The sequence below is a fragment of the Condylura cristata genome, unplaced genomic scaffold (assembly GCF_000260355.1).
Source record: "Condylura cristata isolate star-nosed mole 26May11 unplaced genomic scaffold, ConCri1.0 scaffold00024, whole genome shotgun sequence".
Classification (NCBI taxonomy): Eukaryota; Metazoa; Chordata; class Mammalia; order Eulipotyphla; family Talpidae; genus Condylura; species Condylura cristata.
The window spans coordinates 34856878-34879923 of record NW_004567125.1 but is presented as its reverse complement, the minus strand read 5'-3'; the positions used below and the strand labels follow the sequence as shown (position 1 = coordinate 34879923).

Below are 23046 nucleotides of genomic sequence, written 5' to 3'. Positions count from 1 at the left end.
GGAATGGATTGAGTGCCTGCGACCCTAGAGTGTCCCACTGACTCCAGGACTAGGGTCTAGACAGACCTAGCTTCGGTAAGAGCAAAGGTTGATGGGAATTAAGACGTTGGATAAAAGAACTGGCCATGGAGAGAAGTGGAGATAAGTGCTGGAGATAAGTTGGGACAAATACCAGGGTCCTTCTATGGGGAATGAGAGCCACAGAGATGCAAGAGGACACTGAGTCTATCTTGCCATACCCAAGCAAGCTATAAAAGTCATCCAGCTCACAAACATTATCCCATTTCTCTGATAAGAAAACCAAAGCCCAGATTCCTCATGTCAGTTGGTCATTTGCTAACTTGTCTCAGGGGGTCACTGTCCTGTTCCAGGTACCTGACTTAAGTCATAAGGATTATGAAATAAACGAGTGAACACCAGAAGTCTCCAAACTAGAGCCCTTCCCCCTCTGGAGGATCTAAGATACACAGGAGAAAGGTCAAACAGCAATCAGATTGCAAATCTTTATTATTCACTGGTTCCAACAAGAAAACAAGTGGATACACCTAGCAACATGGATAGCATCTCTTCCAGCAGCAGGCAGGATGGGGAAGAAGGCAAGAGCAGGCCAATGGTATTTCCCTCTCTCCCCCAGAGTAAGTGGGAATGGGCCCAAAGGGGCCTTCATTCAGCTCCAGGCCCTGAGACCACCTCACCCAGGGAAGCCCAAAGTGTCAACCGGAGACAGGAGGCAGAGTGGCCAAGCTCCAGGCCTGAGGGAAGGTGTGCACAGGGGTCAAGGATGTGACTCTGTCATAGGCTCATCACCAGGGGGGCGTCATGGGCTGAGGGTTCTGCAGATATGACATCACCACAGCAGAGATGGACAACCTAAGACAGGAGAGAGGTGGGTTTTTGTTTGTTTGTTTTAAAGATTTATTTATTTTTGCAAACAGAACTGGAGTACAGGCCAGAGGTGCAGGGGTGGTGAGAGGATTCACCAGAGACAATGGGGAGAATAGGCAGAATAAGAAGGAGAGGTCTGTCTGCTGTGCCACGTGGATCATCTCCAGGATAGCAGATGGAATTCACACTGAGCGGCTGCCACCAGCTTGCAGTGCTGCAACTTTAACCTGCTTTGCCACCATGGAGGACCCAGAAGAGAGGTGTTTAATACTCCAAATGGGTAGGCTTGAGTCCTCCCTTCCCTCAGGAAACCATCCCTCTCTAGGCCCAGCCTCACATGAAGCTACTCATCATCTGCTTAGTGTCCTCAGAGCTACGGGAGTTGGCGAAGCTGATGAAGGAGCAGTAGACGGCCACCCACGCGCACCACTTCAGCTGGGGAAAGACAGGTGGATACCAATAAGCTCCCATTGTGGACAATTCCAGGCAATCATTTCATGTCATCGAAGAAGCTTATCTCCAGCCCACCCCACCCATGATGGAGTACTCTAGGTCTTTGGTTTCTGGTCCTACATCTGCCTCTCGGATCCCACAAATCTCCTAAAGCCTTAAGACTGGCCTTTGACATGCCCCATCATGTCAAAGACAGGAGCCCCATCACGTCAAAGACTCCTTTCTCCATGAGTCCCCTTTCAGTTGCCTTAAAGCCTGGCCACAGCCATAGACCAACCTTCCAAGCACCCACCCAGGTTCAACCCCAGGATTTCTCCCCATCTAACTTCCCTTCCCCGCCCCCTACGCCTCTTCTAGCCCAGCGTCACCCAGCCCTTCCCCCAGCAATACACGGGTCCCGCCCTCTTTGAGCAGGCCGGCAGCCCCCTTTCACTCCGAAAGCGCCCTCTGGTCTCGTAATCAGGTGGAGCTACAATACAGTAAATTCAGCCCCGCCCACCTTGAGCATGAGACCGCACATGCTGAAGATCATGCCAAGCAGGTTCATGTAATCCGGCGTCGGGTCGTCCAAGGCCGGGTTACACTCGCTCGGTGGAGGCTTGTACCTGCGGCAGGCTCAAGGGTCAGAGGCGCTAACGTCCCGATCCTGGGATAGGCGAGCGCGTCCCTGGGTCCCGACCCACAATCCAAGCCCTGATCCCATGACGCTGGGGTCCTCACCTCAGCACCTTGTTTGGCCTCCGTGGGTCCGACATGTTGTTCGTGGACATTGCAAGTCGAAGGTCGCGCCTCTTCCGCTGCTGCGATGGCAGCTTCCGGCGAGGAAAACGGAGAGTGGCTTTTAGAGTAACACCCGCAGCTCTTTCGCTTCCGTTCCTAGTGGTTGGGGGCGGGACTTCCCCTAGTCGGGGAGACGGAAGAGGCGGGAATGTTCCAAAAAAACTGGAAGTGGGAATAGAAACCTGGAAACAGGTTTCAAAACTCCCAACGCTAGCTTCAGAAAATTCGGAATTTTTGAACCAGTAAGTGAGAAACAGAAAGTAGGCCCCGGAGAACAATTGTGTGGTTACACCCGAGCGTGTTCTCAGAGAGATCGGAAATCTGTGTAGACTATAAAGGATCCTGGAGCAATGGCTTTCCCCACACCAAAACCGCGGGGTCCGGAACTGCCACAGAAACGGTTGAAGACGCTGGACTGCGGGCAGGGGGCTGTGCGAGCCGTGCGATTTAATGGTGAGCACCCTAATCTTCAATTTGGGTCTTCCTGCCACTTGCTGAGGTCGGCGGCTCTGTAACCGCCACTGCTGTTCCCCAGTGGATGGCAATTACTGCCTAACGTGTGGCAGCGACAAGACCCTGAAGCTGTGGAACCCGCTGCGGGGGACACTGCTGCGGACCTACAGCGGCCACGGTTATGAGGTGCTGGATGCAGCCGGGTGAGCTGGGAACCGAACCAGAATCTGGGCCCCTGAGGCCGGGACGGGAGGTCGACGCTGACTTCCTCTTCTGCCCCCTAGCTCCTTTGACAACAGTAGTCTCTGCTCTGGCGGCGGGGACAAGGCGGTGGTGCTGTGGGATGTCGCTTCGGGGCAAGCCGTGCGAAAGTTTCGAGGCCATGCTGGGGTGAGTGCAAGCAAGAAGAGGTTTCCTTAGCGTGGATTGGTGTAAGCGACCTGCTTTAGCATGTAGGTGATGACATGGACACACACCCCCAATCTTACAGAGCAAGTATTCTTCCCCCCTGGCCCAGTATTTTTCAAACCATCACCTTTTAATTTCCCCATACATGTGTTTCATACCCCCTACCCTTAGCCTTTGTCCTTGATTTAACCTACACTGGAAAGTTTATCCCAATCCCCCAGTTCAGCTTCCTCTGACTGGCAGTTCCTGTTTCTCAGAAGGTGAACACGGTGCAGTTTAATGAAGAGGCCACCATCATCCTCTCTGGTGAGTCTGGGACCTAAGTAGGGAGGCCCATGGTGCTGCCCCTGCTTCCTCCCTCCAAACCTGACTTAACCTCCATGCGGGCATCACAGGCTCAATTGATTCCAGTATTCGCTGCTGGGACTGCCGCTCTCGGAGGCCTGAGCCAGTGCAGATACTGGATGAAGCCAGGGATGGCATATCTAGTGTGAAGGTGTCAGACCATGAGATCCTGGCAGGGTAAGTGGACTGAGAATTTTGCTCCTCCCGGACGCAAAATTGCCTCTGCTTAGATTAAGATCCCACTCTTCAGCCGTCCCTTGTGGCACAGCAGAGTAAAGCACTGCACTAAGAAGCTTAAGCCACTTCCGCATGAGTTCGATCCCTGCCTGTCCCGGAGGAGATCCACATGGCGTGGCAGACCTCTCCTGACCTGCCCGCTGCTCCCCTCAGCAGTGTACTTCGTCAATCTGCCTGTTCTGCTCCCCACTCTGTCCCTGGTGAATCCTCTCACCCTCCACATCTCTGGCCTGTACCCCAGTTCTGTACGAATAAATAAATAAATCTTTAAAAAAAAAAAAAAGATCCCACTCTTCATAGCAACTCACAGGGCCTTGCATGAACTGCTTCCTGCTGACAACTCAGATTCTATTCATTTCAAGCCCTGTTTCAGTTAAATATCAAGCATGCTCCTACCCAGGACCTTAGCAACTGTTCTTTCTCTGCCTGAACTACCTTTCTACTACTTGCTGAAAGTGTATTTCAGCACATACTGTAGGCTGCTTTCTTAGTTATTGAGCATACAGCAGTGAACAATAGGAAAATAGGTAATATCCTGCCAATGTAAGGGTGCTATTCTGGGCATAGAAGCAGTTGTTGTTGTTGTTTAATGCATACAAGAACTGGGCTACAGGCCAGAGGTGTGGGGGAGGTAGGGTAAGAGGATTCACCAGAGACAATGGGGAGTAGAACAGGCTTATCTACTGAAATACTGAGGGCAGCAGCCAGTGAGACAGGGAAATCTGCTGCACCATGTGGGTCACCGCTCTGCTGCAATGATCACAGACAGCTGCGTTTTAACCCCTTGTTCCACTAGGGAGGCCCAGAAAACAGTTTTTTTAAAACTCACGCAGTGCTGTCCACATGTTGCCACGACCCTGGAGTATCATTCACACTATGGGGACAGTTGAGACAGCCCAGTATTTGTGCTTGGCCCTGTTCCTACCCATGTCCTCTTGGACTGCATATGGTTGGCACCATCTTATCCTTCAAGTCCCAACTGAAGGTGCTCACTACAGATCAGAAATTGAGCAGTGGAGTGTGGGACCTGATTGGCCCTTGGGGCATAGGCTCAAAGCTTGTGCCTCACAATTCCACTTGTAAGTTCAGTTCAGTGCATGTTTTGCAGGCAGCCAGAGTCTGAGCATGACAGTAAGGGGTGTGTAGTCAGGGCAGACCCAACCCTGCCCTGAGGACCCTAGCAGAGTGGGAGGGTATGCGTCCTGAGGCTTCCTGGAACTACAAACCCTTTGACCCAAATTCATGCTTCAGCTGGTTCCACCCCCTCCTGCAGCTCCGTGGATGGTCGAGTGAGGCGCTATGACATGAGGATGGGGCAGCTCTTTTCAGACTATGTGGGCAGTGAGTATGACCGGGACTGTGAGAGGAAGGGAAGGCAGGACAACACATGCCCCAGCCTAACCCCTCTTCCCAGGCCCCATCACTTGTATCTGCTTCAGCCGGGATGGGCAATGCATTCTGGTGTCCAGCCTGGACTCCACATTGCGGCTTCTGGACAAGGATACAGGAGAGCTGCTGGGCGAGTAAGTCCTTGGAGTTGTGGTGTCCCACCCCCACCCCTGGTGAGGCCCAAACCTCCCTGACCCCGCTTCTATCTCCCAGGTACACAGGCCATAAGAACCAGGAGTACAAGCTGGACTGCTGCCTGAGTGAGCGTGACACGCATGTTGTCAGCTGCTCTGAGGATGGGAAGGTTTTCTTCTGGGATCTAGTAGAGGTGAGCCTTCCCAACCCTACTGCACATTGGAGCACCTGTCCTTTCACAGTCACTCCCAGGCCTGAGAAAGGGAGAGCTATTAGAGCTAAGACCTCCAAGGAAGAAATGAGATGAGAGCACAAGCAGGAAGGGCATTCCTGGCGAAGGGAATGGTATATGCTAAGGCTTAGAGCCGTGGCATGTACACACTGGTTAGGAAGTAGAAGCACTTGGGATGATGGTGGAAACAGCAGGAGCTAAGGCAGGCAAGGCCACAAAGGCCATTGAGATTGACCCTGGAATGGGGGCTAACAGCATCTGACTCTTGAGATGGAAATACAGTTATTCAAGAGCCTGAGCTATCTGAGCAGCCCCATGGTATCCAGTCTGAAGGCTTGTGAGCCCTGTTGTGATGCCCCTATCAGGCTGGGAACAGATTATCCAGGTTCATTGGGGTCCATGCTGGGGAGCCTTAAGGCCAGAGGGATTAAGTCCCCTAAGAAAGGATGAAATGAACTAAGAGACCCAGAGACTCAAGAAGCCAGATCTAGCTTCTAGGGAAGTGAAATGTTCCGTCTACTTCTGGAGTGTACACGACTCTGGAGGTCATTCAGAGGGGGAGGAGGACACACGAAGGGACAGCCTCAGAGTGAGAGGAAGAACTATATATGCTATTACTGGAGTCATCAGGGAAGTGAGAGCACTGAGGCTGTGAAATGGGCCAGTGGAACCAGAAGGCAAGAAGAAAAGCTGGGAGAAATACAGGACAGGCTTGTGGCCATGAGGGTAGAGAGAATGAGCATTCTTCTGACAGGTTCAAAGGCAGAATCAAGAGGATTTACTAATAAAGGGATTGAGGTGTGAGAAAGACTCCTTAAATACTTGGCCTGATCACCCAGAAGGCTGGAGCAGCAGGGGTTTGGGTTTGGGGGGGGGGGGCGGTGCAGATTCAGTTGAGAGTGTCTGCGATGCAGTTAGAATCGGGTGGCTCCAGATCAGGGGATGGGGACAAACTCATAACTGCTTACCATCTCCTCACTCCACAGGGTGCCCTGGCACTGACCCTGCCAGTGGGTCCCAGTGTGGTGCAGTCACTGTCTTTTCATCCCACGGAGCCCTGCCTGCTGACCGCCACGGCAGGTAGCATCCAGTGTTGGCGGGAAGAGGCCTATGAGGCTGAGGGTGGAGCAGGCTGAAGTCAGCGGACCCACCACCACCACCAAGGACATAGACACAGGCTCAGAAGGACAACTGAAACCATTTATTCTAGACATGCTGCAGACCAAAGTATGGGGAAGGGGATGGGTCTACAAATGAATAAATCAAGAACAAAGTGAGGCTTCCCTTAGGCTGCAACCCTTTAGTCCTCTTTCTTTTCAGGCCTGAATGCATCTACCTTCTGAGCAAAAGTTTCAGCCACAAGCAGGGGGAAGACCAGGGACGCATCAGCATAGACCTGCAGAGGGGATCTAAATGAGCCATACAACCTATGGCAGCAGCCTGGGAAGCAGCACCCCAGCCAGCTGGCCAGCCCTCACCTTCACAGGCTGTGCATCCATCCGAATCTTGCCCCATGAGACAGCTTCATCTGGCCGGGCACCCGAGTCCGAGCCATCAAATTCCTGGGCTGTGTTAATGTAGACTGCATAGTCCGCCCCGTTCCGCTGTGGGAAGGGCAGGGTACCCAGTCAGCCAGTTACAGGAGGGAGACTGTAGGACACTGTAGGTAGAAAGGCTAAAAAGTTATGTCCCTGATAAAAGAAGCCCTGGCTAGCCCCTGGCTCCAAGAAAGGGGCCCAAGTCAACTCTTGGATGGAATGAGGGGGGTTGCTGAGTAGATGATGGACAATATTTCTCCTAATCTACCACCTTTATAACAACAGTCTTCCACATCTCAGCAGGAGTTACCACCCACTCTATCTTCAGAAGACCTATTAAGCCCAACCCCTACCCAGATCCTAGCCTCATCATTACTCATGGGGACCCCACATTTGTTCTCACAGCAATCAAAGAGGCCAGTACCTGTGTATCTGTGATACACAAATTGCAACATTCAGGGCCCTTTAGATTTGCCTATCACCTCCCACTATCCTATTCACTGGCCTAGCTGTTCCTTGACTTAGTTCTGGTAACTCAGAGCCTTTGCACCACTGTTCCCTCTGCTAGGAACAATCATATGGCTCGTGGGAAGTACTTGCCAAAAGCCTCTGTTTACAGGTCCCATTTCCCAGGAAGATTCCCTTCTTTGCACAGTGCCCCTTTTTATTGCCATCTCATTACCTCCTTATTTTCTCTATAGCAGTAACTGCCCCTGGACTTGGCGCTGTCTCCCCGACTAAAATGGTAGCATGTATTAAGATTTGTAGGTGTGTGTCAAGAGGGCAAGACAAAAGGGCTTGCAAATCTCAGGCAGTTCTAACACACAGCTGTCTCCCTAGCACATGGCATTGTTCCAGGAGGCACATCTGCATAGCAAGCCCAAATGCCACCCCCACTACAGACCAAGCACACTGCATCCCCACTCACCATGAGGTTGGCATTGGCAATATGGTGCTTGACCACACCCCCGCCCAAGATGATCATGCCAGTGCGTTTGGCGAAAATGGCCTGTGTGTTGATGAGCCTCAGGTCTGGAGGGGAAAGGCTGTGTCAGGATGTGGGCTCAATCAGCCTTCCTCCCTGCTCCTTAGTGGCACTGGCACCTCACCCTCAATGATGTCCAAGACCAGGCCTGGATTCTTGTAGGAATGAAAGAAGATCATGTCTCCCAAGGAGCCATCTGTGAGTGCTGGGCTCAAGACGGGGATGTGGTTCTGGGGAAAGACAAGAAAGTGGCTGGAGCTGAGTCCAATGGAGGAAACCTTGTCCCTTCCTAGTGGCATCCCATCCTATGCCTGAATGTGGCCAGGATGTTGACTTCTGAGCCCTAGTTTCCTCAGCTGTAAAATGGAAATAGAAAGAGCACCTCCCTCACAGATAGGGCATATGCAAGAAAATCCACATAAAATACTTAGGTCACGTCTGGCAGATAAAGAAATATTGAAAGAACATCTGGCAGATATTATTTCAATTGCTGGCCCTCACAGGAGCATAAGACCCTATACAAGGCTCCATGGGGTGTTTCACCCCTGCCCTGGAAGTTCCCAGGTAATCTAAGCTCAGACCACATTCAGTAGCTGTGTAACTTCAGACAAACTGCCCACCCTCTGTGACTGAGGTTCCTCACCTAATGTGGATAATACAAAAAATAAGCCCAGCAGTCTGTGTAGATGAAATAACACATGCCAAGGCCTGTCATTTCTGCCCCCGTCCATCCCTTACCTTCTGGGCCCAGTAATACACTGAATCTGGGTTGTTGATCTCCTTGCCAAGTCGTGCAATCATCTTGGAAGGTGTCCACTTCACACCCTGGAAGGAAACATGGGCTTCAGTCAGCAATGTTTACCTGACTCCCACCGTGCTACCCCACCACCACCAGCACTTCCATTGCTCTACCTCTGTGTTCTGCTCCAACACCATCTGGTCCAGAATAGGCATCAACCAGTCCTCAAATTTGCAATAATTGTCATTGGGCACCAGCAGATTCCCAATCCTGGGGATAGGAGGCAAGTGGAAGCCCAGGACCCTCACCTCAGCTCCCCACCTAGCACCACGCAGGGACCCTACCTATTGATCCCATTCTCACGAAGCTCCTTCCCCCTCAGGCTGAACTCGCCTAGGTATGTGGGCGCCAGGCACTTGATGAGATCCTCCTCCACACCCCCAGCTGTGGTCACCAAGACATCCACCTACAGCCACAAGACAATGAAGTTGACCCAGGAAGGGGGTTCTGTGCACATACCAGGCAGAACCCAAATTCTCATCCAAGACCATTCTGATGGGGATAGCAGCCACCTGGGAGACTGCTGCCAGAAGGATGGGAGAAGTCAGCTGCAAAGCAAAACTCCATCCTGTTCCTCCGCTTAACACTGATCCTTATCAATCTATCTCACTTAGAAAACCAATGAGACTCTGAGAGGCCAAGGCCACAGCCCCACCGGGTCCCCACCATGTTGTGCTGCACGAGGTAACGTATGGTCTCACGGATGCCTGAACTGATGAGGTTGGAGGTGTAGCCCAGGAAAATGGTGCAGCCAGTGAGTGGGCGGCGACTTTGAGTCAGATCTGCATGGTGGTCTTCATCCTGTGACAGAGGCTCCAGCTTCTTCTCTATCTAGATGTAAGAGCAGGGTCGTGTTAACCTCTGGCCCCAAACTCCTGTCCAAGAATACCAAAAGGGTTTCTGAATCAGACTATGGCCCCAGGTTCTGCCCGCTCAGGGATATGGGACTAAATTCTACCTGAGCCAGGGAAGAAATGTCTCCTGTGCAGACTCAGCCCACTTCACATTCGGAATGTCAGAGCACAAGCCTTTGCAGGTCCAGCCCCCTTTCCCAGTGGAAAGCAAATCCAAGATCGCCTTCTGATCTGGGCTCCTCCTCCAAGCCTCCACCAACCCAGCGGCTTTGTTACCGGCTCCGCCCATTAGGGAACACCTTCACACGTTTTCTATAATCCGCCTGCTACCTAGAAAGAGTTCCCACCCCATCTTGACACTATGGTATCTACACTGGGGAACAACGAGAACGCTTCAAGCACGCAAATTCCTGCGTAGGTTGGACACCGCCCGCCTCCAACAATTGGACCTCCCCAACCAAGGCCAAGCCTCCTTCCTCTGGGAAACCCCGCCCTTCCCGGTACCGCGGCGGGGTTCTGGAGGCCACGCCCCCTCGACCCAGGAAGTCCCGCCCCAGATCTCACCATGGCGCTAACTTGCTGCACTGCACGTCCGAAGTTTGTGGCCTGGAAACCAGTGGTGCCGTAGGCACCCAGCAGCGCGCGATAGTCCACACCGCGGTTAAAGTCGTAGCCCCGAACCTGGGCACTCTCAGATGGCAGCGCTGAACTATGCTTTAACACAGCGGCCAGTGCCGCTGCAGGCGCCTTCCCCTCCCGGGGATCCTCCATGCTCCTGCGGCTGCACACCCAAGTTAGAGCTGCTCCAGGATGGGCCTCGGTGGCCTTGAATTAGTGTTCTCTACAAGAGCGCAGGAAATCAGGCTCGAGGAAGACTGGGGGAAGTGCAGGAAGTGCTTAGTCATATGACCTTGTTTGAGGGGGTGTGAGGCATCTTTGCGAGTGTTTGTGTACGGAAGCCTGGAGGAGCCTGTATTCCTTTTTCACGTGTTTTCTAACTGATAGAAGGAAGAGTCCTGCTTTCACAGCCATCTGCTGGAGACCCACCGCATTGCATGGCGCTTGTCCGTGTTTGTCTTGGGGGAGAGATGTCTTTCTAGATACTGCCCTTGGACAGGAATTAAGTCAGCAGGCAGTGTCAGACCGTTTTTGTCTTTTACAGTCCTTTGTCAAAATTGTTACAGGGCAGGGAGAGGGGGCACCACTGAACCCCCAAACCTGCCTGCTTTAAATAGGTTCTGCCAGCTGCCGCATCAAGACAAGACATAAGACCTTTAATTAGGAGAGGAACTTTAGTACAATTAATGAGCAATACAGAAAAGACAAAGAATTGTTACAGGGCACCCCAATGTGAATTGGGTTGCCTGTCTGTGGGTCTTCACCCGCACGCTTACGATTCAATCGTATTATGGGCACCCAAAAAGGTTAAATAATGGATTTATTTATAAGGAGAAAGGTAAAGGAATAACCCAGGGGAAAAGGGAGAGAAATACAAGTTAACAAAATGTCCTACCAGTTTTGCTGACTTGGACTCCACCAGCACGCTGAAAACCTATGGAGAGCCAAAACGATCAGCCACAAACCACCAGGCCAAGAGAAGGAAGCTGGATGGAAAACAAAAAGGAAACTTGAGGAAGCCACATGGAACAGCAAGCATGTGATAAAGTAACCATGCTTGTTTCCTGACCCTGAACTGGTTAAGGCAGATGTGGGTGAGATACCTGTAGGGAGCTGACTATGGCAGTGTTTATATTGATTTTGATTTTGCTCCCAGATTTGTCTGGCCATTTCTGACCCTTTTCCATGGATCCTGGCCAGAAGGTGCTTTAGTCTAGCGGCGGGCTTTCAGGCCTTGCTCTGGGCCAACCCCTTTTGGGTTGACTTTTGCCCACGAGGGGATGGGTAACTTCAGGTGTTTGATTTAGAAGTTATATTCTTTGTGTTCCATATTGTATATTCACTGTATTAAAGTCCCTTTTCATTAAAGTTTTATGTTTTGTCTTGACACGGCAGATGGCAGAACCCACTTAAAGCAGGCAGGTTTGGGGGCTTCAGGGATGCCCCTCTCTCCCTGTCCTGTAACAGATTTGGCGTCAGCCTGTAACAGATTATAGTTTCTGAACCAAACACCTGAAGCACCCGTCCCCTCATGGATAAAAGTCCACCCAAAAGGGATTGGCCCAAAGCAAGGCCTGAAAGCCAGCCACACACCTAAAGCACCTTCCAGCAGGGACCCATGAAAAAGGGTCAGAAATGGCCAGAAAAGTCTGGGAGGAAAAGAGTGTGGGGTGGAGTCCATGAAACCTATATCTGTTACAAAATGAGATGGTGATTCCTGTTGGTGCTCTGTTTTCCCTGGTAGAAGTAGCTGTTATTTCCTCTAGAAATCCTTCTGTGACCTTCCTCAGAGTAACGCACCTCCTCTAGGATCCAACACTGACATCTCTTTTCCTCCAGCCCAAATATGAGACCCTGGAGGGTGGATCTATCTCTTGGGCCCATATACAATGTGATTCAAATGCGACCCTCTACCACCCTGATGGTGCAAGAGGTTAAAGTGCAGCACTATGAAGCTATCTGCAGCCATTGCAGAACAAGTTTGATCCCCAGGGCGGGAGGTATCCTACATGGCACAGCAGACCTCTCCTCTCACCTACTGTGCCCCTCAGCAATGTATTTCAGTCATCTGCTTCTGCTCCCCACTCTGTCTCTCATGAATCCTGTCACTCCCTGCACCTCTGGCCTGTACCCCAATTCTTGTATACATAAGTAAATAAATCTTTAAAAACATGGGACCCCTTTAATCATTCACTCTACAATTTATGCAGTCTATACTATATATTGATGTCTGCTGGGCACTGTCTATTTAATGGTGGAAAAGATGTGGACTCTGACCTCTGGGAGCCCACAGTTTGGAGAGATGGATAACAACCGTGCTAAGTGCTATTCAGGATTTAAATAGGGTGATGCTTGAATGTTTTGAATGGAGGAGCATGGAGGAAATGGTGCTTTTAGTTGGAGGGACAGGTGGTTGGGAAAATATACCAATATGTGAGCCAAGTCAGAAGCTAAAAAGACTGAAAATGTGACAATTTAAGAGAGGCCATGGGAGAAAAAAACAGCCAGTGCATAGTCTCTTAGACTGGAAATGAACCTACTTAAGGAAGAACAGAACATCCTTGACGTTCTTCATAGTCCCCATGGCCTTCATGTTATCCCTCCAGTTTATCTCCCAACTGTGTCCGGAGCTTGTTAAACATAAATAAAATGCATCATAACATCATACCTTGTTAAAACTTTCTAACACTGGCTTTTCTCAAGGAGTAAAATACAGGCTCTTTACCATGAACTTGGAGGATACTGACTGACCTTCTCTCACTCACTCCTCTTCCACTTACACGTACTTCCTCATTGTTATAGAATCCACCAGTTCTTCCCTAATCAAGGAATTACTAACCTAAAAGTTTAGGAGGCAAGTAAGGTGAAGTGCAATTTGGGGTCTACAGATTTAGGTAGAAATAAAAATGTACCCTGAGGAGGGAGAAAAGTCAGGGAGTCTCATGGGAAAAAAAAGGGGGGGAGATGAAGTGAGCTGTTAAATAATTGATTATTACTAAGAAACATTTTTATTTTAATTGGTTACTAATTCTACTCTCTGGCAATAAGTATACAATCATCAGTTCTCAAACAATTGTTTACTTGATGATTTCTTAAAACAATTACTTTCTGACCCTGACCAAAGGTCTTTGTCCCAGTTCAAACAAGATGGTTGTGCAGTTTCTCTGTGTTATCTAGCTGGCTCCACCTTCAAAATGGTTCCACAGACTTCAGCCTTGTGATTGGGTGATGTATCTACAGCTCTGCCAGGAACACACCCTGTCCCAGTTCCTCATCTGGGCCTCAGTCCAAATCTCAAAAAGACATGCCTTGACTATACTCTCACGTTTACCTACTTTTTGTTATCTTTCATAGTGCTTAATAAATTAGCTATTGTCCATTGCTCCCTGATTAGAAATAGCAGTTTTGTGAGGGCAGGGTTATCTGGTTTTATTGCTTTTCTTTCCTTTTTGTTAAGGTTTATTTATTTTTTTTATGTATAGAAGAGCTGGGGTATAGACCAGAGGTACAGGGTATGAGATGATTAACCAGAGACAGAGTGGGGAGCATAACAGGGAGATTTACTAAATACACTGCTAGAGAGAGCAACAGACAAGACAGGAGAGGCATGCTGCACCATGTGTGATCCCTCTGATGGGGAATGGAACTCAGGACATCACAGTGAGGGCACTGAGACTTAACCCTAGGCCACCAGGGAGGCCCCTGCTATTCTTTCTACTGTGATCAGTTGTGGCATGTCCGTATAAGGGCTAAATGAGGGCCCTCCCTGGTGGAGCAACGTGTTAAATCACAGCACTACAAAGCTATCCACAGCCACTGCAGCATGAGTTCCATCCCCGGCCAGGGAGGTGACCCACAAGGCACGCAGACCTCTCCTGACCCACCCACTGCTTCCCTCAGCAGGGTATTTCAGTAGATCTGCTCCCCACTCTATCCCTGGTGAGTTCTCTCACTCTCCCCACTTCTGGCCTGTACCCCAGTTCTATATGCATAAGTAAATCTTTTAAAATAATAAAGGCTAAATGAATGAACAAACATATACACAGTGATCAGAGTAATCCATAAGGAATGAAGTCAAAGAGAGTTTGATAAATTGATTCTGAGAGAACAAAAGGTGCCAAAATAGTCAGGGTCCTATAAGCTGTTGTAAAGAAGGTAGGTTGATGCTAAGAGGCTGGTAAACCATCACAAAGTTTTAAAAAGGAACTGAGAAACTTTTTTCTAAAATTTTCTTACTGTAGTGAATTACACATGGCCTAAAATTGACCATCATAACATTTTAGGGTGTCTGGTTCAGTGGCAATAAGTACATTCAAACTGTATAGCCATCACCACCATACACATCCCAAACTTTGTCATCTTTCCAAACTAAAACTCTGTTCCCATTAAAAACTAAATAACCAGGGGTTCTCCTTGTTGGCACAGCAGGTTAAAGCACAGCACTATGAAGCTATCCCCAGCCACGGCAGCATGAGTTCAATCCCCACATGGCATGGCAGACCACTCCTGACCACTCACTGCTCCCCTCAGCAGTGTATTTCAGTCAGTTTGCCTGTTCTGCTCCCAACTTTATCTTTGGTGAATCCTCTCACCTCCGCACCTCAGGCCAGTACCCCAATTCTTATATGCATAAATAAATAGATCTAAAAAAAACTAAATCCCCAGGCCTCCCTTGTGGTACAGAGGTTAAAGCCTCAGCACTATCAAGTTATGGTCAGCCATGAGTTCCATTCCAGGCCAGGGAGCTGATCCACATAGTACAGCAGGCCTTTTCTGTCTCACCTGCTGTTCCCCTCAGTAGTGTATTTTCATAGACCTGCCTGTTCTGTTCCCCATTCTGTCTCTGGTGAATCCTCTCATACCCTAAACCTCTGACCTATACCTCAGTTCTTGTATGCACAAATAAATCTTTTTTAAAAAAGCTTAAAACTGCTAGGATCTCCCTGATGGCACAGGGGTTAAAGTCTCAGCCTATCAAACTATTCTTATATACATAAGTAAATAAAGTAAAACTTAAAAAAAAATAAACTAAATGCTCATTCTCCTTTCCACCAGCCCTGGCACCCATAGTTCCATATTCTGTCTCTATTAATTTGACTCTTCTAGGTACCTCATATAAGTGGAATCAACCAGTGTTTGTTCTTATTGTGGCTTATTTTACTCAATATCCTGAATTTGTCCTTGTTGTAATCAGATTTATTTTTTAATAGATTCCACCACTGGGAATCACCCCCAATGGAGAACAGGTACAGGGAAGTGGAGGGCAGGGGAGACCAAGGCAAGGAGGACACGCTAGCCCAAGGAGTAGAGATAGGCATAGGACCAGATAATACCAACAGGGGTGGATAGACATGACCAACTCAAGAAACTAATTTGAATGTTGAGCTGATTACTCTTGAGAAAGGATTAAATGCAGAGATACAAGAAAGAGAGGAGTGAAGGAGATCAAGATTTAGGCAGGGCAGTTGGGTAGATGGTGGTGAATTTGGGGATAGATGGTCTAGAAGAAAGATGATTCAGAATCCAGCTTTGGCTGAATTTGATGAGAAAGATGCAATAGACCACCACAGTAGGCAGGAAGAGTTCTGAGGTCAGAGAATGGGTTGGATGGGGACACTGGAAGCTATCAGCATAAGCATGTGGACTGTCATTTGTAATGAGATCCCCTGGGGGTTCCAAATATAGACTGAGAGGACAGGCAAACTGGAGTATGGAAAAAACTCTGTATTGGGGGACAGAGAAACTGACAAAAGAGGAATGGTGGGGTTAGCAGCTCCCCCCACCCCTTCTTTTGAATCTCCCAGCCAAGGCATTCAACCTGCAGGGAACCAAATGCCATGTGACAACAGACAGCACCAGGCCCCTTGGGGCAGACGCCCCCTCTGCTAAGGCAGCTGCTGCTGCTGCCATGGATGACATTTCACTCCATGAGAAGCCTGGCTTCAAAGTCTCTGCAGGGATTGGGGAGGGACACTGAAGGGGGTTGGAGAGTCCAGACCAGTGAGTGGAGGGAGCCAGAGAAAGAGCAGGGCCACTGGAGGACTGAGCAGTCAGGTCAAGTCCTCAGCTGAGGTATGTGGTCCTGATGGGGGTTGGGGAGCAGACACCCCATCCTACAGTCCCCAGGAGGCTCGGGGGCCATATAGGGACATAAGGTGACCCTGAGGCTTGGGTTCTGGGGTCAAGACCACTGCCTATGCACCTGCTTAACCTCCCCCAGATGTCTGGCAAGATGGCTATTGGCAGTGACATTGGGCAGGCCCGGCAGGCTGTGGAGCAGCTGCGGATGGAAGCAGGCATCGACCGAGTAAAGGTGAGGGCTGGGGTAAAGTGGTTATGTTTGGGTCGGAGGTCAGGTGGATAAACTGGGCTCTGACTAACTGGGCTGCCCTGCAGGTATCCAAGGCGGCTACTGATCTGCTGCAGTTCTGCACAGAACAGGCCAAGAGTGATCCTTTCCTTGTGGGCATCCCTGCTGCCAACAACCCCTTCAAGGAGAAGAAGCCCTGTGCCATCCTGTGACCTTGATAATCAAAGGGACCTCAATAAATATGAAGTGAATCTCCCCTGGGCATGGCTTGGTTGGGCTACAATAGGGGTTGTAGAGGGCAAAGGGGGAGTGCATGCTTGTGGGAGTCACTTGGTCCAGCCTCCCTTCCCACCACTCAGGGTCATGGCCACAGTGGCACGCATACCCTGGGCTATGCAAGGAAGAACACAGTCCTGCACCTATAGGGTAGCATTAGAAGGTCCCCTCTCCCACTGCCAAAATACAGCTCAGGTCAAAGTCCCAGTTTACTTGTCACATGCCCACATGTGATGATAGAGACACCAAGATCCACACAGGTGCCCACATGGGGTAATCTCACTTCCTCACACATCCACTTCAAATGCACAGACATGCATGTACACCCAAGGTGACTCCAAACCCATGTACCAGATAATATACATTCAGCTGCAGAAATGGCTTTAGATGGCACAGGTATGCCTAGACACAGCTGTGACTGTCTCAGAAGCTATTGAAACACAGTCACAAATGAATCCCCAGATCAGATCCCAGCCCCAAGCAGACACATGCAGCATACTTAGGCTATACCAGAGCACCAACATATCAGGTTTATTTCTCCTTCCTACCCAACAGAAAGCAGGAATCAGAATCAGAAAACAGGGCCCCCAATCAGGGGAGCAGTCCTCTGGGAGAGTCAACATCCCCTCCTATGGCATGGGACTTCTTGAGGCTTGGGTTCTGGGGTCAAGACCACTGCCTATGGTTCAGACTTCTTGTGTCCTAGGCCTACGTGGGCAGGCAGAGGCAGCACCAGTGTGGGGGAGGTTCCCCCTGAGAACAAAGCCTGAGGTTCAGTCAGCCAGCCGACAGATTCACATCCACACCATCAGCTCAGGCCTGCAGCCTCCAGACTTCCAGTGACAGGCCTCCAGAAGCAGCCACCACCAGGTTGCCCTCAGCACAGATCTGTGAGGGAAAAGACACCAGGAGTCAGAGGCACTTTGGGGAGCTGGGCAAGGCACACAGGTCAGGGCCTTACCCCATTCAGCACATTGTGGTGGCTTCGAGTACAGATGGTCCTCGGTGGGTCTGTAGGCACATGTACCTAGTGAGGAGCAAAGGGTGAAGGTCAGGTATACCTCCAACTGTGGGGATGGAGTTGGGAAGTGACCAATTCAGAGGTCTTACCCGGATGCTCTTATCTGTGGACGTGGTATATAAGGCTCCCAGCGAGTGCTTGATGCCTGTGATCTGAGATCTATGGCCCACATCAAAGGACTGCAGGGAAGAGGGACAAGTAACACTCAGGAATGGCCTTTGGGGCTAGCCAACCACCACCACCAATACTACCCTCATATGAAAGGGCCAAGGAGAGATGGGCAATAAGGGGATGGGACCCTGGCAGACCCGGACAAGCTGGAAGGAGCCATCACGATTGGCAAAGACGTGTAGCAAGCCCTGGTTGTCTCCAGCCCAGAGTTGGGGCTCTTGGTAGGACATGCAAAGCAGGTAGGAGTCCAGCTGTGGAAGGAACATGGTTTGAAGCAAGTCAGACTGAGCCTAGCCACACAAAAATCCAAAGAAGGGCTACAAGGGAGTGCCAACCTGCAGCCGCTGCAGGACGCTGTTGGTCCGACGGTCAAACACCACAAGGGTGTGATCCTCGCTGCCTGAGATGATGTGCCTGTCGTCGGCCAGCAGTGCCAACACAGCACTAGAGTGCAACCGCCGGCTCTTCAGCAGGACTGGGCCAACTTTGTGGGCAATGGGCCAGGATTGGTGGGGGGACATCAGAGCCCCCCACTACTGAGAATTCTGGGCCTCCATCCTACCTGACAAAACTTTGCATCTGCTTCTCCCAAATGCCCCTCCACCCCCATCATGCAGGAAAGTTTCTCCTCACCCAGCTGCATCCAGTCTCCCAGGACCACAAGACCTCTGCCCTCCATCTACTCCAGTCACATCTACTCTCAGTTCAGATCAGACTGACCAGACTTTGGCAGATCTCAGCACAAACCACCTCATTAGCCCAAGAGTCCACCTAGACAGGCTCCCCACACCCACCCAATCACTACCATAGCTCTATCTTCTAAGGGCACTACTTCAATTAAACAAAATAAGAACAAATAAATAACACAAAAGACATATATATGTCTGATAGAGTTCCTTTGTTCTAGGGGTTTTATGTAAACAACGCTATTTAACCCACAGTGATCTGTATCATCTCCCATTAACCACATGGTACTGGAAATGTTAAGATTTTATAGATGGGGGAAACAGGAGTCAGAATTCTAACCATCTCCAGGGTTATGTATCCAGGGCTTCAGGCTCAGAGGCTCCTCCTCTGAAAGCCCTCCATGTCCCTTACTCACCCCAAGTAGAGGTGGGGTCTACCACCACTCACTCCCATCCCTAAAACCTACCCTTTCACACAGTACCTTACAGATACCCATTGGGCAGTATGGGCTATGTGACTATGAGTTACACTATGAGTCTCAAACATCTCCTTTATAAGCATGATCCTGCAGCCCCCAAGCAGCCCTGATCTCCCCACCTAGTGCCCAAGAGCCCCTGGCCCACCTCTGGGGTCGTAGATTGTCACCTTCTTGTCATAGGTGCCCGTCACCAAGATGTCAGGCCGGTAGGACAAGCACAGAACAGCTGCCTTGCCCCTGGGGATGTAGGGAACACAGGGCTGGGGCTGGGGTCAGGCAGGACCCTGTTCCTCAGGATCCCCTTGTCCAGAACCCCTCATACTTTATCTCACCAAACTGCTGCCCATCTGCTGCCATGTCCCAGAGTTTCACCGTGCTGTCCCAGGAACCAGAGCACACTCGATGGTCTAGTGCTGCCAAGGACCACACCCAGCCCTGTGGGATGGGACACCTGTGATCATTCCCACTTCACAGGCAACAAAACAGAGTCTAAGGAGAAAGACAACTGTACCCAGAAGACAGAACAAGTTGTCAGTGTAAATTAGAGCTTAGGTCTGTAGGTCTGTCTAACTTTAAAGAATAAGACATTTGCACCACCACCCAATAATATTTCTAAATTAAATACCATTAGTGGTTTGAGGTCACATGATATGATTAAGAATTGGGCCTCTACTCTGTGACTGGGGAAAATCATCTATTCTCTGGTTTCTTCGATGAGAAAATAGACATAAAACAGCCCCTATCTCAGAACTAAGATGCAAAGAACCATTCCTTACCAAACTCTCTGAGAACAGCCATGTGAATTGTTCTACACATGAGAAAACTGGGTCACAGAAAGGTTGGACCCTTTGTCCAAGGTCACAGAGACAGGAATCAGCAGAGAGAGGATCTGGACCCATTTCTTGGCTGAGATCAAGTTCTAGGCCACCAGCCAGTACAGATCACCTCTATAACAGATGGAAGTGCCCCTCCACAACCATTTCTCATGCACAGACATCATTTCCCTGCTCCAGACCTGATGTCCAATAAGCACCTACATGTGTCTCAGTATGAGCAAAGCTCTTAATACATGTTCATTTCATTTGTGCTCATACTAAGTGAGAAAGTAAGGCCAAAAAAAAAATCACACCAACAATAGCAGAGCTAGATTAAAACCTGTCAGATCTGATGCCCAAATCCATGCCCTTAGCCAGTGTCCCTCCCAGACCTCATGTCTTCTACCTGGTGCCTTACCTTGTGGGTGCTGTTCTGCTGGGAGCCCAGAGCCTTGACCAGGACCCGATTGGGCTCTGCCCCCAACTGTCGCAGGTCCCACAGATTGACGTTGCGATCTCGGGAGCCTGACAGACACAGGGTCCCACCCTGAGGAGGGAGTAAGGGGATGTTGTCAGGTTTCCTCTGACCCACACTCACCTACCCCTTTCCCCCATCTCCTGCCTCACCTGGAGCAGCAACACGGAGTCAATGGAAGCAAAGTGCCCATCAGCCAGGCAGAAGTACTCAGCCCACCTTCCATCCTCTGCCCAGCGTGACAGATGCTGCTCCAGTTCAATGCACGCCGCTGGCCAGTCAAAGTCCTCCTCTGTGGGGCACCATGAGCAGGGTTCCCAGTTGGCAGGAAGTCTGCCACCCACACTAACTGGCTGAGCCCACCTCTGGCTTCCAGAGAGTACAACACACATCAGTGTTAGAAGATAACCCTACTTGGATTCTTTCCACTCCCCTAAGGAAGCAGCTTCTGGCTTTGGGATCACCAATCCAACTACCTCCAAGCAGATATGACTAATCCTCAGCAATTACTGTTTATAGAAATTGGGAAATTGAAGCCTTAGGGACATCCAAGCCAGGGGGATATCAACCTCAAGATGTTCAGTTCTGCTCCAACTCCTCACAGCTGTCCAGCTTCAATCCTTCAATCCTCAAGTTGGCAACAGAAGCTAGAACTTCATAACCAACTTTCTGCCTCAGTCATCTGAACTGGATCTAGAGAAGTGCTTCTTAAACTAGTATCTGTAAACCAGAGAGCTTTGCCAAGGTGTAGAACCCAATTATTATGTACAGAGATTCAGTATTAGAAATTGGCCAGAACATTAAGCTATACAAAATTCCGATCAATTCAAGGTCCCCAAACAGTCTTTCCCTAGCCCCTCCATCCCTTCCTAAGAGGAGTAACAACTGGCTACTGCCTAAAAATTCCAGGCTACTTAAAACTGGATCTGTATTGCTGGTATCATATATCCCAACCTCTAAACACCAGCCTGGGTTCAAAGGCTGCAGGTTCTGGGCTTTGAGTTTCTGTCTCACCCCTACCTGGGTCAAGACTAGGGATAAGGGATTTGAGGATCACCAATTGCTAGGTTAGACCTAAGAGTAGTCTTGAGTTCACCCTGAGCCCCTCACTTAGATTCAACAGCCTGAGACTTCAAGTCTCTGTATCAAACACCAGGCAGGAGTCAAGATCTTAGTACCACCAGATCTCAAGCCTGAGAACTTTGGATCCTGAGTTTAGAGACCCCAGTTTCCCAGATTGCCTCAGGACCGCAAGTATCTGTCTCACGGTCCAACCAGCGGTTAGGAGCTTTGACACCACCAGTAACTACTTCAGCTGCCCATCAGATCTAGGACAGCCACAAAGCCTGCTCCAAAAGCTGTGCTCAGAGCATCCCATGTACCCCCTCTTCTGCCCCAAGCTTGCGCACCTTCCACCACTGGGTAGGGCGCGCGTACGCGTCGCTGGGCACGTAGCCTCCAGGTGACATGGTCACGCACGAGGTCGCGCAGCGAGTGGCACACGCGCGGCAGGACGTGGAGCACGAGGCGCGCGTCCAGGTAGGCGCAGATTTCAAGCAGCAGCTCCGGGGGAAGACTCAGCAGGCCTGGGACGCCCGTGACGGGGGCCTTGGATGTGGCCCGAGACTCCAGGGCTCCAGACGATGCGGCGAGAGCGGACAGTGGAGGGGCAGGTGACGGCGGCAGCCCGAGTTTCGGCGGAGTGAGAACACGAGCTACGTAAGCCTCGGCCTGCGAATCGGGGTCGGGCTCTGGCTCTGAGTCGGAGTTATCGTCCCAAGAGCGGCGATAGTCGCGCGGCTCTGTGGGTAACTCCATGGCGACCGATGGGCGCGCCCCGGAGCGGCCCTGTCAGTGAGGGCCCCCGCGTCCTGTCTCCTAGGTAGCGCGAGGACACTTCCGGCGCTGGCTGGTGACGCTACACACCCGCCGGAAGTGAGCCGACCGAACAGAAACTAGCGTGGTGCCGAATTCCCACTACCTAGCGGTGCCTGATTTTGCAACTTCCTTTCATTGATCTTATGTCCCTAGTTTCTGCAGTTTTTTAGACATGTATCTCTGGCAGTGCTGATGCGGAGATCCAGCTGATTCTGGTTTGAAAAATGCGGCACTCTAAAAATGCAGTCTGACTGACACTAGCGGCTCCTTTGGAGCCAGAAACACGCATTGTTACACTGTAGAGGTCTCAGAGTAACTATGAATTACCTAAAATCACATAGATTTTATTTACTGAAAACCTATTGTAAGCCATGCTGTGTTTAACCAATACATAATTCTTCAGTACTTGCCCCCTTCCCTCAGCCCGATTCTTCCGATAGCTCTTTCTCAAACATCACCCTGATGGTGAGACCCTTCTAGAGTACCCTGACATGACTGCGAACAGTCCCTCCCGGGCCCACACCTTTTCTCTACCCTCCCTGCTATGCTTTTGTCTGTAGGGCATGCCATTGTCCTGTTTCTCTGGGATAACCACTAAAATGCACACAGCTGCATAAGTTTGGTCCAGCTAGATGATCCATGAGAGCTACTGAAGTTACCAGATTTTGTTTTAGCCTCGCATATCCAGAGCTGAGCAACTCATTTGCATCACACACATATTTACAGAAGTAGGTCTGGCACTGGGCTGTCTTAACTGTCCAGCGCTGGACAGCATAAAAATATCCAAATGACCCAGACTCACAAGGTCAGTCAATGATGACAGA

At 50.3% G+C, this 23046-nt stretch overlaps 4 protein-coding genes across 6 annotated transcripts; 1 reads left to right on the top strand and 3 right to left on the bottom strand.

The window, feature by feature from the left end:
* Window positions 1-489: 489 nt before the first annotated feature.
* WDR83OS (WD repeat domain 83 opposite strand) lies at window positions 490-2184 on the bottom strand. Of its 2 annotated transcripts, none has more exons than XM_004688728.2 (4): window positions 2059-2184; window positions 1838-1943; window positions 1223-1320; window positions 490-870 (listed from the first exon to the last, which is right to left on the bottom strand). In XM_004688728.2, the coding sequence occupies exons 1-4, from the start codon at window positions 2106-2108 to the stop codon at window positions 804-806; spliced, it is 321 nt and encodes a 106-aa protein (XP_004688785.1). In that variant the 5' UTR covers window positions 2109-2184; the 3' UTR covers window positions 490-803. The 2 variants fall into 2 exon arrangements, with proteins under 2 accessions (XP_004688785.1, XP_012584579.1); XM_012729125.1 differs by lacking the exon at window positions 490-870 and adding an exon at window positions 978-1112.
* A 59-nt stretch (window positions 2185-2243) lies between these two features.
* WDR83 (WD repeat domain 83) lies at window positions 2244-6586 on the top strand. The gene is made up of 9 exons (XM_004688725.2): window positions 2244-2571; window positions 2654-2774; window positions 2856-2961; window positions 3237-3285; window positions 3375-3501; window positions 4835-4902; window positions 4976-5084; window positions 5164-5278; window positions 6304-6586. The coding sequence occupies exons 1-9, from the start codon at window positions 2469-2471 to the stop codon at window positions 6451-6453; spliced, it is 948 nt and encodes a 315-aa protein (XP_004688782.1). The 5' UTR covers window positions 2244-2468; the 3' UTR covers window positions 6454-6586.
* DHPS (deoxyhypusine synthase) lies at window positions 6500-10397 on the bottom strand. The gene is made up of 9 exons (XM_004688726.2): window positions 10058-10397; window positions 9306-9470; window positions 8924-9045; window positions 8753-8849; window positions 8579-8665; window positions 7965-8070; window positions 7784-7887; window positions 6796-6921; window positions 6500-6713 (listed from the first exon to the last, which is right to left on the bottom strand). Exons 1-9 carry the CDS (start codon window positions 10262-10264, stop codon window positions 6618-6620), a joined length of 1110 nt encoding a protein of 369 aa, XP_004688783.1. The 5' UTR covers window positions 10265-10397; the 3' UTR covers window positions 6500-6617.
* A 6808-nt stretch (window positions 10398-17205) lies between these two features.
* FBXW9 (F-box and WD repeat domain containing 9) lies at window positions 17206-22193 on the bottom strand. 2 transcript variants are annotated; one of them, XM_004688723.2, is made up of 10 exons: window positions 21754-22193; window positions 20497-20636; window positions 20288-20416; window positions 19377-19489; window positions 19200-19291; window positions 18225-18373; window positions 18027-18140; window positions 17808-17897; window positions 17659-17724; window positions 17206-17585 (listed from the first exon to the last, which is right to left on the bottom strand). In XM_004688723.2, the coding sequence occupies exons 1-10, from the start codon at window positions 22160-22162 to the stop codon at window positions 17511-17513; spliced, it is 1377 nt and encodes a 458-aa protein (XP_004688780.1). In that variant the 5' UTR covers window positions 22163-22193; the 3' UTR covers window positions 17206-17510. The 2 variants fall into 2 exon arrangements, with proteins under 2 accessions (XP_004688780.1, XP_012584303.1); XM_012728849.1 differs by having other exon boundaries at window positions 18225-18289.
* Between the last annotated feature and the right edge of the window lie 853 nt (window positions 22194-23046).

Excerpts from the sequence above, each read along its gene's own strand:
- DHPS (XM_004688726.2), bottom strand. The coding sequence starts at position 10,264 with ATGGAGGATCCCCGGGAGGGGAAGGCGCCTGCAGCGGCACTGGCCGCT. Across the intron at positions 6,922-7,783 it reads TTGCCAATGCCAACCTCATG|CGGAACGGGGCGGACTATGC; the intron begins GTGAGTGGGGAT and ends CCCTTCCCACAG. Across the intron at positions 6,714-6,795 it reads TGGATGCACAGCCTGTGAAG|GTCTATGCTGATGCGTCCCT; the intron begins GTGAGGGCTGGC and ends TCCCCTCTGCAG.
- FBXW9 (XM_004688723.2), bottom strand. The coding sequence starts at position 22,162 with ATGGAGTTACCCACAGAGCCGCGCGACTATCGCCGCTCTTGGGACGAT. Across the intron at positions 20,637-21,753 it reads GCCCTACCCAGTGGTGGAAG|AGGAGGACTTTGACTGGCCA; the intron begins GTGCGCAAGCTT and ends GGTGCCCCACAG. Across the intron at positions 20,417-20,496 it reads ACTCCGTGTTGCTGCTCCAG|GGTGGGACCCTGTGTCTGTC; the intron begins GTGAGGCAGGAG and ends CTCCCTCCTCAG.
- WDR83 (XM_004688725.2), top strand. The coding sequence starts at position 2,469 with ATGGCTTTCCCCACACCAAAACCGCGGGGTCCGGAACTGCCACAGAAA. Across the intron at positions 2,775-2,855 it reads GAGGTGCTGGATGCAGCCGG|CTCCTTTGACAACAGTAGTC; the intron begins GTGAGCTGGGAA and ends TCTGCCCCCTAG. Across the intron at positions 3,286-3,374 it reads GGCCACCATCATCCTCTCTG|GCTCAATTGATTCCAGTATT; the intron begins GTGAGTCTGGGA and ends CGGGCATCACAG.
- WDR83OS (XM_012729125.1), bottom strand. The coding sequence starts at position 2,108 with ATGTCCACGAACAACATGTCGGACCCACGGAGGCCAAACAAGGTGCTG. Across the intron at positions 1,944-2,058 it reads AGGCCAAACAAGGTGCTGAG|GTACAAGCCTCCACCGAGCG; the intron begins GTGAGGACCCCA and ends AGCCTGCCGCAG. Across the intron at positions 1,113-1,222 it reads CAGATGATGAGTAGCTTCAT|GTTAAAGTTGCAGCACTGCA; the intron begins GTGAGGCTGGGC and ends GTGGCAAAGCAG.